Source organism: Acanthopagrus latus, chromosome 12 (genome assembly GCF_904848185.1).
Source record: "Acanthopagrus latus isolate v.2019 chromosome 12, fAcaLat1.1, whole genome shotgun sequence".
Lineage (NCBI taxonomy): Eukaryota > Metazoa > Chordata > Actinopteri > Spariformes > Sparidae > Acanthopagrus > Acanthopagrus latus.
Genome location: NC_051050.1, coordinates 21,129,870 through 21,145,996, shown reverse-complemented (window position 1 = coordinate 21,145,996; position 16,127 = coordinate 21,129,870). Strand labels below are relative to the sequence as shown.

Genomic DNA, 16,127 nt, shown 5'->3' with positions numbered 1-16,127 from the left:
AGAATCAGAGCATTCAGGTTAACCGACTAAACAAGAATTTCTTGTAGGTGTTATTATGATTGTATTAGTGCATTTATCATCATGAAAAAAAAAAAGATTTGAACTGGCAATAGACTGTTGATTGCACAATGTAGAATAATGACACACACTGTGTTTTGATTGGTTCCCTGTCTGCCTCTGGGCATCAAACCTCCCAGACCTGAAGGTTGAGCGATCCAGTCAGGCAGGCAGCCTGGCACCATTTCTAACTGCTTTCAGATCTCCATTATAGATTAAATAAGTCAGTAAAACCATGTTTTGTTCTGCGCTGTTGGCACTATAAGGAAAATGTGAGCCGATGTTTCTACCAAGAATAATCTTTGTTTTCCCTTCCAAAGAAACATTAAACTAGCATAACAATCTAAGGTAATTTCAGAATAACAAGATAAGTAAAAGTTGCGAAAGTACAGAGAATAAAGAAAGCATTGTTCTTTTTTCTGACAGAGTTTATTATCAAGTCTCGTTCCCAGGTCAGTTCAACGATGCAAACGTTAGATAGCTGATGATAATGTTGTTAATACTTGCTAGCAAACGTGAACTTTGCGCACATTAGCCAGCTAACATTGATATTGATGTTAATATTCCTAATGCAAGCTAATGTAAATGTAAGTGTTAACACATACACAACATACAGCTCAGAAATTTTTTACGTTTCTTTTTCCAATACATGTGCTACAAATGGCATTGTACTAATGCTGACATGACACTCTGAATGATGTTTTTAAGGAAAGTGATACTTTTATTTTACAACCTCTGTAGTTGTGTCGTTAATAAAAAAAAAAAAAAAAAAAGTTTGGTCAACATAAAAATGTGACCTTTAATTTGAATATCATATATTCTATATTATATATTGAGAGTGAGACACATCTAACTGCAACAAGTGTTTTATCTTAAGAACCCTTCTTTTTTAAAAAAACAAGTTAATCATTTAATCTATGTATGTGACAAAATATAGTTTCCGTGTCACTGTCTACATCAAAACCAACCGCTGCACTTTAATACAGGTTCAACTACAACCTGGAAACATTTTTTCTTATCACATCAGGAAGGGTTTGGTTGTATCTAATTACCTGAACAATCACTTATACAGTACTTGTAAACTAATTACATTAATTGCAATGAGTGTGAAAATCGGCCAGTTGCACTTTTCCCCGAATGTTCTCATGTACTTCTGTGGGTGACGGAGAACTTTTGGAAGAACACCATCCAAATCATGGCTTTCTCTAGCTTTTAGTTTGTGCGATCAGTAAAAGGTTGAACCAACACTGTTACATCACAGCAGTACTGCTGAGTCACATATCCCCTCTTTTCATCAATATGACACATCAAAATGTAAAATGCAGAGATTAAAAAACAAAACAAAAAAACAATACAATGGTGACGACAATCATTGAAGGTATTAAAAGAAATGTTGCCATTAATTTGCTCAACTCCACCCTGGTGGAGTGAATATACTGCTGATATGATGTTTTGCGTAAGCACAAAACACAAATAAAGGGATTATATGAGAATATCAGGATGCGTCTGTGACTTTAAATAGATTTGTGAAAACAATAGTTGCCATTGTATTAAATATGCTGTGCAGGTCAAACTGAAGGAGGAGACTGGCAAATTAGTGAGGTAAGTGTTTTATTCATTGTGTCGCACACAGACGAGCACCCGGCCCACAGCGACGCATCAGACAACAAAAGTAGCTTCCAGCCAACAAAGTTTCCGTCTCACTTAAATACATACAAAAAATTTGCCTGAACAATTTGTTTTTGTCCCTGTCAAAAATGTATCCCATTTTCACAGACGGAAAAAAAAAACAATAAAAAAAAAAAGAAAAGCCTTTTTTCAGCTGGCAAAACCTGTTTCTCCAAGGGAGAAAAAAAAAAAAAAAAAGACGTTAAAAAGATTATCTCAGCTAAGCTTGTCTTTCTTTTTAAAAAAAAAAAAAAAAAAAAAATCTGTTCTTGGAAAGAAAACAGTTAGGATCAGACTATTAAAAAAATGGACCACTGGATTTTTAAAATGTATTTTATCCTTTTTCAAGTCACTTGCCTGTGAGGAAATACTGTGAACAGACTTTAAAAAAAAAAAAAAAATGTTACAGTATACTAAATACAAGGATCTGTTTTAAACCACCATGGGACTATATCCACATATATTATTTGAGATAAGAGTTCAGATTTGTCACAGTTGTAGTCAAGCCGTACTTTTACTCCAAATCATTTTTTTCCCCCGTTTATTCATGCCTTGTCATCACGTACTAAAATAGCCATTTATTTTCTGGTTCACTGGCTCAAATGTATGTAAGCTGTGCTGTATCTTTCATGCATCGGATTGCTGATTGCATATTCAGATGGCTATCATACTCTATATGAAACATATACCCTGATGGAAAATGAGCGCAAGGGTGGAGTCTCTCTGCTTCACCTGACATACACCGCAACTGTGATACGCTGCAGCAAACTTGCAGTTAAATTGTCCCTGATGTTTAACAAGTTTATGTCAGAAAACAAACGTTCTGGTCTTAATTCAGTTTTAACATGATTCTTTATAACATCACAACAAAAACATCTCTGTGAGAACTGTGCGACTGTACCAAAATGCACTTTGAAGGGCAACGAATACAACCCTGACTCTAATGGAAAAAAAAAGTTGTGTTGTCGTGTGAAACATCATTAAATACATAATGCAGTCCTGGGAACAGTTTCATGAAGCGTTCCTGAGCCCGTGTAGGAATGTCCCACATATGTTCACGTGTTTCACAAAGTGGTGAACTCCTCCTTCATCATCATCACACCATCACCTGTTATGAGCCTGGTAAAGGTCAAACATCCAACATATTGTCTTCATACTGTTTGAGTAAATGTCAGAATGATGAGCAAATTATTGCATTATGTTCCACTCCAGTCTTACACAGTGAGCAGATTTTTTGGAACCGGTGTTGTAGGTTTGTCCTCGTGAAGAAAGTTCAAACTGCTATTTTCAGCCTTTGTTATGAAGACTTAATCACCTGTTAAGGACTCGCCTCATTTTTGTGCCTCTGACTGATTATTAACAGAACGTTATCTCTGCAACTACAAGGGCTACTTGAAAAATCAAGGTATCGTAATAAAGGGAACACTTGAGATATTTGTCTAGATGTGTAAGTATATGTATATCTGTCAGCGGGTCGGAGTAAAGCAAATTGGGACGTGGCATAAATGAAAGAATTTCAAGAAAGAAATTACAATTTTAGAGTGAATGATGCAGCTTCAAATCTCTTCATCGGGACATTACCTCGGTCAGTGTCGGGCGGGAACATTTTGGCTCCATCTGTGCCATTTAAAACATTTCTCAGGTACCAAACTATATGTTTCACTCGCATGTCAACATAGGTGCTTCTGCTCGGGTTGAACAGGTCGACTGCACATCAGAAATGGTTCCATTTGCATAAAGAGGAGAGCGGGCCTGTCTCTTTATTTCATATCAGACATTTCTCTCTCAGGTGTGGCCCCTGTGTCTCTTCTTCTCAAACCCATCTAATCACTTTTCCATTGTGCTTCAGCTGTTTAACTATTCAGTCAAGATGACAGCTGTGACAAAACGTGGCTGTGATTTTGACACAGGTATGCGTGTGGGCTGGGTGTGCGATTGTGGATTTTGCTCGAGCATTTTGAGACTGTTATCAGATAAGAAACAAGTGGGCCGTAAGAAAAGTATGGGAACGGCACAATGGTGTGTGTGGTATGTCTTGTTGAAATTAGCAGGCAGTCATGATTTACTTATCGAGCTGCATGTCAGACATCGGCATGCAGACGTGCTGTACACTGCTGAAGGAACAGATGGCGTGCAGGGGTGAAGGGGTTTATGAAAACAAAGAGAGCATCCGGGGCTCACAAAAGGTCTGTTGTGGTTGTGTGTTGGCAGCGCTGCACTGATGTTCTGACAAGGGGATTTCTACAGAGAGGAATGAGTCTCGATGATGCTGTTTCATTATCCGCAAGTAAGAAACCGGATTTACACATTTGTATGGTGCTTTGTGGGTGATCTACGCACAACAACAAACAACAAACAAATACGCACCAACCTGAACTCGCACTTCAAACTTTAAACGGATCCGTTCGCTCTTGAGAGGCCTTTAAATGTTTGATAATGTTAATGAACATTCAAGTTTGTTTGTATTTGTTCATTTTTGACGATGATCGTTTGTCGGATGGAAAAGAAAATGCATCATAAATGACTCAAAAACCATCAGACGAGCGGATGAAGTACAGAAAATGTTGATTACAGCAGATTTTGAGTCCTCTCAGAAAGTCTGTGGCTCTTGGACTCTTCAGGGTGAGGGCGTCCGACGAGGAAACTGCGACCTGTGGTGGATGTGCGAGGACTGGGTGGTGACTGGAGCCAGAGACGATTGTATTTATTAAATAAACAGCCGCTAACGGTGAAGGCGTGTCGCTCTGCCTTAGATGTGAGCAGCTGATCTATATTAACAGCTTCTGATCATGACAAGCCATTTAGAGTGAGCATTGTGGGAGGAGTGAGAGGATGTAATGAAGATGTAAAGGTTAGGCATGTGACAGAGTTCTGTGGGTTATTTCCCCTCAGGGATTAAAAAAGTCATCCATCTATCAATCTGATTTTTTTGCGAGAGCTTGTAAATCTTTTTATGTGTCGTGTCACAACTCTGAGACTTATTGGCCCCATACATTTTTTTTGAAACAAAAAATTGCAATTTCTTACCGATTTAAAGGGTAAGTCCACCAATTATACAAGTTAAAATGTGTTTACAGGTCAAGTAATACTGCACATGTGGGAAAAGGACCTCGAAAGGACATTCCGGTGTAAGTTTAATCCATGGTCTAACACACCATGACACCAACTACATTACCCACAATGCAGCTCAGCAACTGAGTGCCATCTCTGTATCTGATATCAGATTGCATGCAGCTTCCTCTGGAGCCACAAAAAGACTTTATCCCAGTTTTTACTCATATGCAGAAGTAATCCGTTTAAACCTGTAAACAAACTTGAATATGCAAAATTGGACCTTTAAGGATCGGCCGTCGACCGGTTCAGTGTAGAGTTAGATCAGTTAGGGAAGCGTAACTGTCAACCGAGTGTCCAAACCACAGTACAAACAAAACCTTGTGCAAAAAAACTGCATCAAACGGTCAGAAATTCCCAATTTTATTCAATTAGTGCTTGAGCAATTTGTGGTCACCAAGGAAAAACTTCCTGTAAAAAAAACCAGCTGACTCATTCTCTATTGAACTTTGGCCAGCATTGCAAATAAGATATGAGGAACTTTATTGTCCTTACTGCCACTCAGGGCTGAACTGGGTGTATCAAACATATTTCGCCTGATTATTGACAAGTAGACAGAACAGAACAGGTGATAATCTGGGTAACCACCTGCTGTCGGCGTCCTTGTGCATGCATGGTGGTGTTGTTGTCTGGAGCACGTCTGCCGCCACCCTGTGTAACATGATAGGGATGGTGCATCAAGGAAATAAAAAGTCAAAATAAAATAACTGTGTGAAGACAAGGAGCCTTTTCATTTGATCTGCTCCTTCTTTATCCGCGTGTGCAAGCCACAATACAATTTGGCCCAGGGGTAAATAGCTGTGAAGGGCTGAGGACAGGTGTAAATTATAACACTGTCATTGATCATGTCTGTAATTTAGAGGGCTAGAATTTGGTCGTTTGACAGGATAGCTGTTGCATTGTGGCAACGAATGGGGCCCTAAATAAACAAGCTGATGCTGCTGATGCTAGTTGAAAACAGGTTCCACCCCCCTATCGTTTCAACACATTTCCCTGGAGCTACAGCTCGATTTTATCAAAACCGTAAATGGAAAATGAAACACTGAACACAAAACCACGTTCCCTCTTGTCAAAGATCATTTCTCTCCACCAAAACAAACACATGGACGACCGAATCTGCCAAATCAGAAACAAATAGACAAAAATATATAAGTGGCTTAATAAATAAATTAACATTCCATTAAAGGCAGAGAAAATGTATAAAATGTGACATGAATTGATATTTTCTAATTTAATTTCCATTTGTATTCATTCAGCTTTTAATTCATCTCCTCATTTCATTTTACATTCATTTATTTAGTTACATGTTTTTTTTCTGCATTATTGTATGTATTATTTGCCATTTGTTTTTGTTCATGCAAACGAGCAGACTGTCATTCATAAATTTGGGGCGAATTCTGAGAGATTATTAGGCGGCAAAACTTCAACCCAATCTGGAAACACTGATAGGAAACGTCTTCCTCCTCCTTCTGCTCTCACTCAGCCTCCTCCTCTCTGTTCTCCAAGCCAGTCCTGCACTCATTTCCTCTTGCCTGCTGACTTTGCGGCAAATTGATAATCAGGGTGTGACATTTTGAAGGTTATTTATTCATTTATTTTGTACTAAATGATGAGATTTAAAATGCCTATTTTTCAGATTTGTGTGCATGGTTTCAGTTTTTGCGTGTGTTTTCAGATGTTTTCATGTGCGACTTCCTGAAAGTACTGCTTCGGTTGTTGCACTGTTGCAGGTTCATTGCTTCACCACACAGTGGAGCTGTGGCTCAAGCTTTCACATCGCTTTGCCTTCACCGAGCTGCCCGTGTGACATGACATGAAGATTATGAAGAATACGGCATGCGGTATTTCATATGAAAACCTGCCGCCCATGTTTTTCTGTACTTAATGCTCGGCCCTGATGCATGTTGCATCAGGTTGGTTTTGCAGCAAACTACTGTGTCAACCATGGCGAGGGCTCCTATTACTCTTGTAGTTCATGTTGCTGATTTTATTCTCCAGTTCATAGATAACATTTTTCATTTCTGCCGCGTGTTTCTGCCTCAGCATCCACACAAGGCTGATTCCAATGCATAGGAAATGACGAGCGAACTCGGGTTTTACTCGGTGGTTTATGCGTCTTTTTGCGGATCAGTAGACCTTGTCACATTTGTAATGGAACTTTTTCCCTGAAAAGGCAGTTGAACCTGGCTTTTGTTTCATTGTGACATCTGTAAAAAGCAGAAAAGATTCCTGTGGCTTTTCCCTGCTTCTCCTCTGCATGTAAACAGCAGGGTGAATTATAATGTCAGAGACAAACGCTTAGATTGACACCAGATATGTTTGGTGAACTGCTGCAAAGGTCATGCCAAAGAGGGACTCCAAATGTCAAACACCCGTCTCTGAAGTTTAAGCCTTTGTAAGATCTGATGGATTGATATTCTTTCCCAGACTCCAAAAATGTCATTACTGCTATTTCAGATGCCAAATATGCATTTGCTCCTCCGATAGCACTGATGGACGTTTGTGGGAAAACACAGGTTTAATGATATGAACGTCTGATGTGTGTGCACTGTTTTGTGTAAATCTGTGTGCTTCGTTGTGAGCTAGCAGCAAGAGTGTTACTCTGCGCAAATACCCCTGACCTTCTTTGCCCTTAGTGCCCTTTCAAGCCGTGATCGAATTTCAGTGATAACCACCTGAGGCACTGTGAACCAAAAGGGGCTTGGAGGGCATTCAAATGCCACTATTTGCATGCAATTGAGTCTCTAAGGCTTCTGCTCACAAGGAAAAAGTGGATTATTTTTAGCTTTTCTCTCGAACTATGTTACCAACCGTCTTGTTTTTGAGAATAAATGTGTTAAGTGTGCGGTGGATTTCCGAATCAGAGATTATGATAAATGATTTTGTGTGACCTGAGTGAAGGTTTCTGCTTAAAACATCGTAGATGAATTCATCTGAAGGCGACCGCGTGTAGAGACTCTTGTGATTATAGCCTTCCGCAAATTGTTCTGGAATTAGATGTTTAATTAGACATTCTGTTGGAAATGAGAGCAGTCCTTGTGTTTCGGAGCAGCCTCGTGCATTGTTGTGTGTCACAATGCCCTTTTTGATGCCGCCATGAGGGGGTGCCAAGGTCAGAATGTGTTCCCGCTCTGGACACATTGTGGCTCTGAGAGGATCATGACATGCCCCCACAGCGGTGACAGCAGACTAGAGCTTCTTGGAGACTTTTCTCGGGAGTCAAATTAGGGATTCCTTGGACCTTTTGGGAGACAGATTCTAATGTGGATCACGACAAGCCAGTCCGCATGATGCCTCTGATTTTGGTTGGTCTTGGATATCCTAAAATCTAAGCAACAGTTGATAACATATTGGAAAAAAAGGCTTTTTTCAAAATAATATGACCTAAGTATCTGTGGATTGGTCTTGTTTGAGAACTTACTGATAAAACTTTTCTGTGGACAGGTCATTTTTTAAAATAATACATAAAACAAAATAGTTATTCTAATTTCAATATTGTCCACCCCTGCTAAGGAATAGTGCAGCATCTTGGGAAATATTCTCCTTATACTACTTGAAATGAGAAAGTAACTCTCATATGTGTACGATGAATAGAAAGCTGGTACTACAGGAGGGTTAGCTTAGCTTAGCTTAGTTTAGCTTAACATAGCGATTTGAAGGACGGGGAAACAGCTAGCCACGTATCTACCAGCACTCCAGCTCATGTGTTTGCTCCTTGAGTCTCCACCGCTTGGAAAACTTTCTTTCAAGACATATTTCCGTGACATAATCCCTCGAAACTGCAACTTGTTACAAGGAAGTTCCGCTCTTAATGCTAAGCTTAGCTAACAGGCTTCTGGCTTCATGTTTGACAGACTGATGTCACAGTGGGGTCAATGTTCTCATCCGTCTCTCTGCAAGATGGCACCCGGTGCGTTGTCTATTTCCCCGGTTTGTGGATATGCACTTGTTGAACAGATTCCTCTTCACTCGTGTTGTATAACCCACTGTTAACCATTATACTTAATGTACCTTGCAATAAGAGGGTAATTGTCTGCAACACGTAGCTTTCCTTTGCGTGGTGAATCTATATGTGGATTTGACACAGCAGCAGGCATATAAATCTCACTTTTATGCAAATGCAGTAAAAGAGTGAATATTACCAAAGCTAATTGTTAGTGGAGGACAGGCTCACTCTGTGGCATGTTTTAATACTTTGTAGATCATTGTTTTGATCAGGTAAACGTCAGGAACAATGTGACACAAATAATCAGGATTTCCAAGGACAGAATTGTTTGCACATTTAAAAGTTGAATTGGTTTATAAAATGTGCCAAATGTGCCAGAGGTGCAGTATCACGCAGTTCTTAGACCTGATAGAAAGTGAAGTAGAAGAGGGTGATTTGGAGGTTTTCTTTCACGTTAGACACCATTCAAGTACGTCTTCAACCAAAACTTTCTTTTGTTTGGCTTTTTTGTTTGTTCTGTGAGCTGATATATTTGTTTTGTCAGACACAGCAGCATGAAGGAAGCAGTGTTTTGCTTCAAGCTGAAATGAAAGGGCTCGCTGGAGTACAGTGAAATGAAACCAGTGCCATGTTTTCCTCAGAAGCTGTTCCCGTCTATTATGAGATGTCATGTAAGACGATGTTTCCATGAATACTGATCGATGGCTTAAATGTTTATCTTATGAGGGATGTTAGTTAAAGAGGTGTGTGAAAAGCAACAGGAGTTCCCCTGACGAGCAGAAGAAACAGTTTTCAGGAAAGAACGTAATCTTCTTTGACATGACTGCTTAAAGAGATTCAGAAGTGCTCATGCATCCTCGTTGGTTGTAATACTGGAGAGTTTGAGCCTCTCCTCCTCCTCCTTCTTCCTCTTCTGCTTCTCCTGGGCGTCTCTTTCTAAATGATATCCAATCATCAGCTGGTACATCAGCACACCCACCACTGCACCCAAGAAGGGGGCACAGATCGGCACTAAGAACCAGTAGGTGTTTGCTCTGGAAGAGAATTAATTGGTAAAACTGTAATGCATCATGTTATTATACACATTACACTTCTACAGTCTCATTAGCACATTGTAATGTTGGTAAGCATCTTCTGAGGACCTATAAGAGTCTTATTACCTATAAACTAACACTAATTCCAAGGACCTGCATATTAAGCATTGTCTTCACTTTAATTTCAAACGTCTCATGCGTGCTACTTTTTGGGAATTGAGATATTCCAGTGAGATTATTGGCTCATAAAAAAAGTGTATTTTGTTACATGAAGCTTGATTGACAGGTGTCTCAGGCTATCAAAGTCCCTCTCCGACTTTAGACATTGAACAATCAACAATTGTTAACATCCGATCTTAACAGCGTCTCCTGAGCCACACGGATGATGTCACAGTGTGTTGTTAACCTGGCATACTGTTTTAGACTCACGTGAAAACCTCTCCGCCCCAGCCTGCAAGTGCCGTGAAGGCGCGCGGTCCGAGGTCCCTGGCTGGGTTGACGGCGTAGCCAGAGTTGAAGCCCATCGACAGGCCGATGACCAACACCACAAAGCCTACGGTGAAGGGCTCCAGGCCTCGAGGGACAGGATTGTTGTGTGGATCGACTATGGCCAGGATGCATATGATCAACGCCGCCGTCCCAATAATCTGAGATAGAGTACAGTGTAAACAATCTATTAATACTTTTCATGTTCATCTGATGTGAAACAACACAGTCATGCTGCTGCTGCTGCTGCTGCTGCTGCTGGAACAGTAAAAAATTTATTTAGCTCTCAAACACATTTGATGTGCGTTTGATGTGTCTCCATGGAGATATTAAAAACTCTGTGAATCACACTGACTTTGCTTTTATTAACTAATTGGTCTTGTGATTCCTCTGGGATGTAACCATTATTAAAGATTTAATCACCTTTATGAAGTTGTGATATTCATTGTGAATTTGCGCCAAAAGAATTGACAAGCTGCGAAACAAAAGTCTCCTGGAGAAAAAAAAGAAAGAAAAAAAGTTTTCATCCGACAGCAGCACAGAGCAGGACTTCTGCTGTCTGCTGATGTATTCTGACATCGGTGGACGGCAGAGGCACCACACAGAGAGCTGAGCTGACCTCAATTCACACGATTGCATCACTACAGGTCTGGACTTAGAGAACACTTTCACAGCATATGCACACAGTAGATATGTTACTCCACATGCTGTGACACGTCGTGTGGAGCTAGCCCCTCCCGGCCAGCCAGTGACCCCTGCTGGCCAGGAGGCAGCACTGCTGACGTGGCTGAGCTGCAGAGAGTTGAAAAGTTGAGTCGTGTCTGCTGCGGGTTTCATTGTGCTGCTGACACCGGCACAGAGGAGGAGCTGTTCCTGTGTCAGCAAGAGTCTCCAAACATCTTCAGAGATAAACCGAACAGTCAGTCAAACGAAGCTGTTCAGTAGGAGTTCATGAAACGGTGCATATTGCCAGACATAAGGTGCATTCCTGAGTAGTTCCCTGCCAAGTGAGCTGCACGAGGGTATTCAGCCACGTCCCAACACATAGGCAGCCGAAAAAGCTCAGTTGTAAAGGAACGATGAACAGGGAGGAGCTGAACAACAGTTCATTACTTTGTCAGCATGTGACAGGATTACCCATCTGTCATCGCACTCAAACAATGGCACTCGATTGTAAGTAATGCTATCATTATTGGTGTGACTATTCAGCCAATAAAGGATAAGTTCACCTAAAAATGGAAATTCAAACACGCGAGTGGAGAAGCTTAAGACATAAAATGGCTCCATCATCTGGCATGATCCGAGTCTCCAGAAGCCCCGTGATCCCAAATTGATTGCAAAAGACGTTGTTTAGACCCTGAAAGCTTGGTCAAGCTTGTGCACACACTGCAGATGTGCTGCATGCTAACAGTTTTAGCTTAGCAACTGCAGTGTGTGCACAAGCTTGACCAAGCTTTCAGGGTCAAGCTTGTGCACACACTGCAGATGTGCTGCATGCTAACAGTTTTAGCTTAGCAACTGCAGTGAAGAATTCCACTCAAAAAGGGGGGAAATGACTTATTTTTTCAAATCAGTTTAGGAACCCAGGGCTCCTGGAGTTTAGGATCACACAGGCTGTATGAACATATTTTATTTTATTTTATTTTATTTTTGGCGGGGGGGTTGTTCATGTTTTTAAACAAGTCCATATCTTTAAGAATGTTGCGAATCTGTTTTGCTGTGAAGCTCCGGGAATGTTTTGTGGACTACGAAACTCCACCTGACTTTCCATCAGCATGACAGTGACTAGATACTAACTTCATTTTCATGTTTGGATTGATTTATCCTTTAAGTTACGCAACAACAGGCAGTTATGTTTCTTTATTTATTATTATAGCTATATGAATTCTTCTCTGATATCTCCTTAGAACGAGCTGTTGTTGACCTTTTAACTGCTCCGGTATTTTTGCCATTTTAAAGTTGACAGTGTTGACAACAACAAGGTGATTTAGATTTCATATACCATTCATAACCATCATAATAGAACTATTACGTAATTTGTAAGAAAGCGGATTTTTGAGCCTCATTCGACCAAGTTGTTACAAGTTGAACCTTAAGAAATGAAACCGTTGGCGACATCTCAAAAAATCCTCTCAAGTCTGGTTACGGTTGAAAAAGTGATGCAATATGTCATGATAAGTCATACATGTGAAATGCAGGGACTAAATCTCCCTCAGTGACGCCTGTAAAGTATGTTTTCCATGCCCATATCCAGGCTCATATCCAAAAAAATGTCACCCACACCTGTTGCATAAATAAGTTATGACATGTGCAGCGATCGGCAGCAGGACTATGTGCGTCACACCTGCAGTGTCCAGGTTTTTTGATCGACAACGTGTAATTTTACTTTCATTTATTAATCAGATTCTCTGACACGAACATCTCTTATCGAGCTTCCGTCTCTTCACACCTACATCCACAAAGATTCCAATTTTAGACAATCAGATTTTATAAGGTTAAAGAGGATGAGAGGAGGTGATGTGACTGGCAACTGGATTGTTCTGAATTGGCAGATTTCTATGTAATATGTTTGAGCCACGCGAGTCCTACACCCTGCTATGACAGTACACCTGGTCCACAATGGATGTGACTCAACCACGTTCTTTAATCATCCATCTCTTTTTTTTTCTTGGTTTTGAGTCAATGCTGCTGTCTATTCAGCTCCACCAGACAAGCTTCACTGTGACCTTAAGTATCCATCAAAGTCTTTTTGACTTAAACATACCTCCAAACCTCCAAATAAAGCTGTTGCCGAACACAACAGACCGTGACCACTGATTGGAAATGACTGTTTAGTGTAGTGCTTGTGCTGTTCTTAAATGGAGACGGAGCCACCATATTTATCGACTTTGGGTGAAAAACATCCAGAAAATCACGTCAGTGTTACCTGATCAAAGAGGCCGTTAACCGGGCTGAGATGTTTGGATGGATACGTGGCGAATATCCCGGCTGTGGCGTTCTTTCCCACCACGACCAGCTCCCCCTGGCTGAAGTCCTGCAGTGCATCTGGTGGGAGAATAAAATTAAATAATTTTGTCCAGTTAAGCACGTATTTCTCATTTCCACTGAAGGCTTTTTATCAATCCGGTTAGCACGTGACTCTAATGATGAAAATGCTGGTCTGTCAGTCCACAACTTCGATCTAGACTGAAATATCTCAACAACCTTCAGATGAATCTATAACATGTGGTACAGAAATTCATGGTGACTTTTCATGTCATACGACCATCAGGTTTTTTTTTTTTGTTTTTTTTGTTTTTGTTTTTTTTACAATTTACACCAGCAGAAAGATGACAGAAAAAGAGTTTCAGAGAGATACAACAGCCCAGCTGCCAGAATAAAATACTGGTGCGGCAACACATGTGATATCATGTTCACACTGCATGTTTATGACCTGACCTCCACACCAGGAGGTGGAGGGGATGGTGGTGGTGGTGGTGGTGGAGTTGGCACACCGGTGAATAGAGCGCGAGACTGAATTTCAATGTTTTGTAAGTGTTAAGCCACTGGATATTTATAAGGAGACCATTTCCAGCTGTGATTTTGGAGACCATAGTGTTAAGTTGAGCATGAGCAGTGTCGTTCCAACACAAAATTGAAAATTTAACCTAAAGAAATGTAAAGTCACAATATATCAGTGGTTTCCTGAAACAAACATTTCTGGCCATTTAATTTAGCTGTTCTTATTATATTAGTTAAATTATATCCACTTCTTTGGGCTTTCTTGCCAGTAAGATTTGTTCACCTTGTTAAATGTGTGTTTTTAGCATGCAATGACTGCAGCCCACCATGACCCTCTGAAAAAAACAAAAACTGAAGGTGTGTAAGTTAATTACTCGTGTAACAGATTTATAAGAAGACGGCAATGTGGGCATATCAATCAACAGCTACAAAAAAAAGTGTAGATGCTCACGTACCAAAATACAAGCCGAACACAACCGCTGCACCCAGAAAGGCTCCGAGAGTTTGGAAGAAAAAGAACAGCGGGAACTTCCTCCAAGGAACTCTCCCGAGTAAACACAACGCCAAGGTCACCGCCGGGTTCAGATGACCACCTGAAGATGAGGATAATGCAGAAATTATTGTGCATATTCATTAAAGTATCTATAATTAGCATCCATGTGACTCAACTGGAGAAAACAAAGTACACATGCAGGCTGCTTTATCTCCAGAGCGTACAGTACAGCCCCCCCACTTTTTCTCCCCGGTGGAGAAGAAACACTTCTAAGCCTACTGTACAGCCAGTAATTGCGGTCTTGGTAAAGTCCTGTTAAAATGGAAGGTCTTTGTGACACAAATTAAATTGGCGGGATGAAAAAGATTCAGAAAAGCCCCCTTTTTTTCTAACCTTGAAGGGGGGAAATAACCGCTCTGATGGCACACTCACGCGGGTGCCTCGTCTGTATCCGCACCTTGATCGTGTCAGGTTTGGAGCTATCTAATTATAAGAGCTTATTCTCTCTGCTGCAATGTGCATTAGAAGGAGGACAGGCTCATTATAAACGCATTGAAGAAGTGAGCATGAGTGAACCGCGGAAGCCTTTGTGGTGCCGCTGCTTTTGACAGAAGATACTAGGATGGAGGAATCGACGCACTCACTTTCCTTTCAATTACAGACCACGTAGTTTTTTTTAAGTTAAGGGGTAAGTGCCCCCTCCGTCTGTGTGTGTGTGTGTGTGTCGCTTTTAAACTTTGCATTTCATCCGTCCACTGCTTCCTGTTTGCTTACCCCCGCCGCCTCTGGCTGTCATTTGTCTGGCAAACACATCAGTGCGGTAAATACTGCACTTCAGATAAGTGCCATTTGGCTTTTGCTGATATTTAATGTCTGTCAAGGCGTCAAGAATAAAGACTCCCTGTTAGGCTGGTGAAAGTTGGGGTCTTGTGGAAACACACTATGACTGACTGACAGTGATGCAAATGAGCTCAGCGAAGTGTGATCGTCTTCATGATAATAAACATTTCCTCAATTTATTAACTCTTGTGTTTTGTCTACATTGGCTTTGCTCCCTCAGTGTTCCTCCTCATGAATCTGTGAATATAATACTAATAACTGCAGAACAAATATTATTTTCTTTAAACTTGAGTTATTTTTCTTCTAACCATATTAAAGAGGTCATATTTTGCTAATTTCATCTCTGAACGCTCCATTTTAGCTACAGAGTGACACATCTCACCTCTGTCCAATCTTGGGTGAGAGATGCAGCAAGATGTAGCCAATCAGAGGCAGGGTAGAGCGGGCGATGGCGAGCAAGGTAGTGTGATCTAAAATAACGCAGCTAGAGAAGCAGCAACTGTATGTCTGCTGACTGACATGAGTGTAGATATTTTATATTTTTCACTCTAGTTTCACTCACAGTTTTTCAATTAACATTTTAGACCTCTTGTGAACATGTATATGATTGTAACATGGCAATCAAAGAAAATCCAACTCCATTTAGGAGGGATGGTGCTGCACAAAAAACTACTTTTAACACAAAGATGGATTTAAAACAGAGGAAACGTGTCATGAATTCAAAAATAAATAAAAGTAACAAATAAAAACAAATAGCCTATATACATTTAACATTGTGGTTGAAAGGATTTTTTAGCTCATTTCAAGGATTTGAATGGTACAGTACATCCTCACCTGAGACCTGTCCACTCACGAGGATGCCCAAGGTTGCAGCAAAACCAAAGGCCAAGTTGACAGAAAGGAACGTGGCATGGGAGCCTCGGCTCAGCACCAGCTGAGCGACCGCACCGCAACCAAACATCTGAAAACAGAACGAAGGAAAACACTTGAG

At 40.7% G+C, this 16,127-nt stretch overlaps 1 protein-coding gene across 1 annotated transcript; it reads right to left on the bottom strand.

Moving 5' to 3' along the window:
• Positions 1 to 9,019: 9,019 nt before the first annotated feature.
• LOC119030046 (aquaporin-3-like) lies at positions 9,020 to 16,097 on the bottom strand. The gene is made up of 5 exons (XM_037117365.1): positions 15,971 to 16,097; positions 14,259 to 14,396; positions 13,229 to 13,347; positions 10,246 to 10,463; positions 9,020 to 9,816 (listed from the first exon to the last, which is right to left on the bottom strand). The coding sequence occupies exons 1-5, from the start codon at positions 16,095 to 16,097 to the stop codon at positions 9,630 to 9,632; spliced, it is 789 nt and encodes a 262-aa protein (XP_036973260.1). The 3' UTR covers positions 9,020 to 9,629.
• Positions 16,098 to 16,127: the final 30 nt, after the last annotated feature.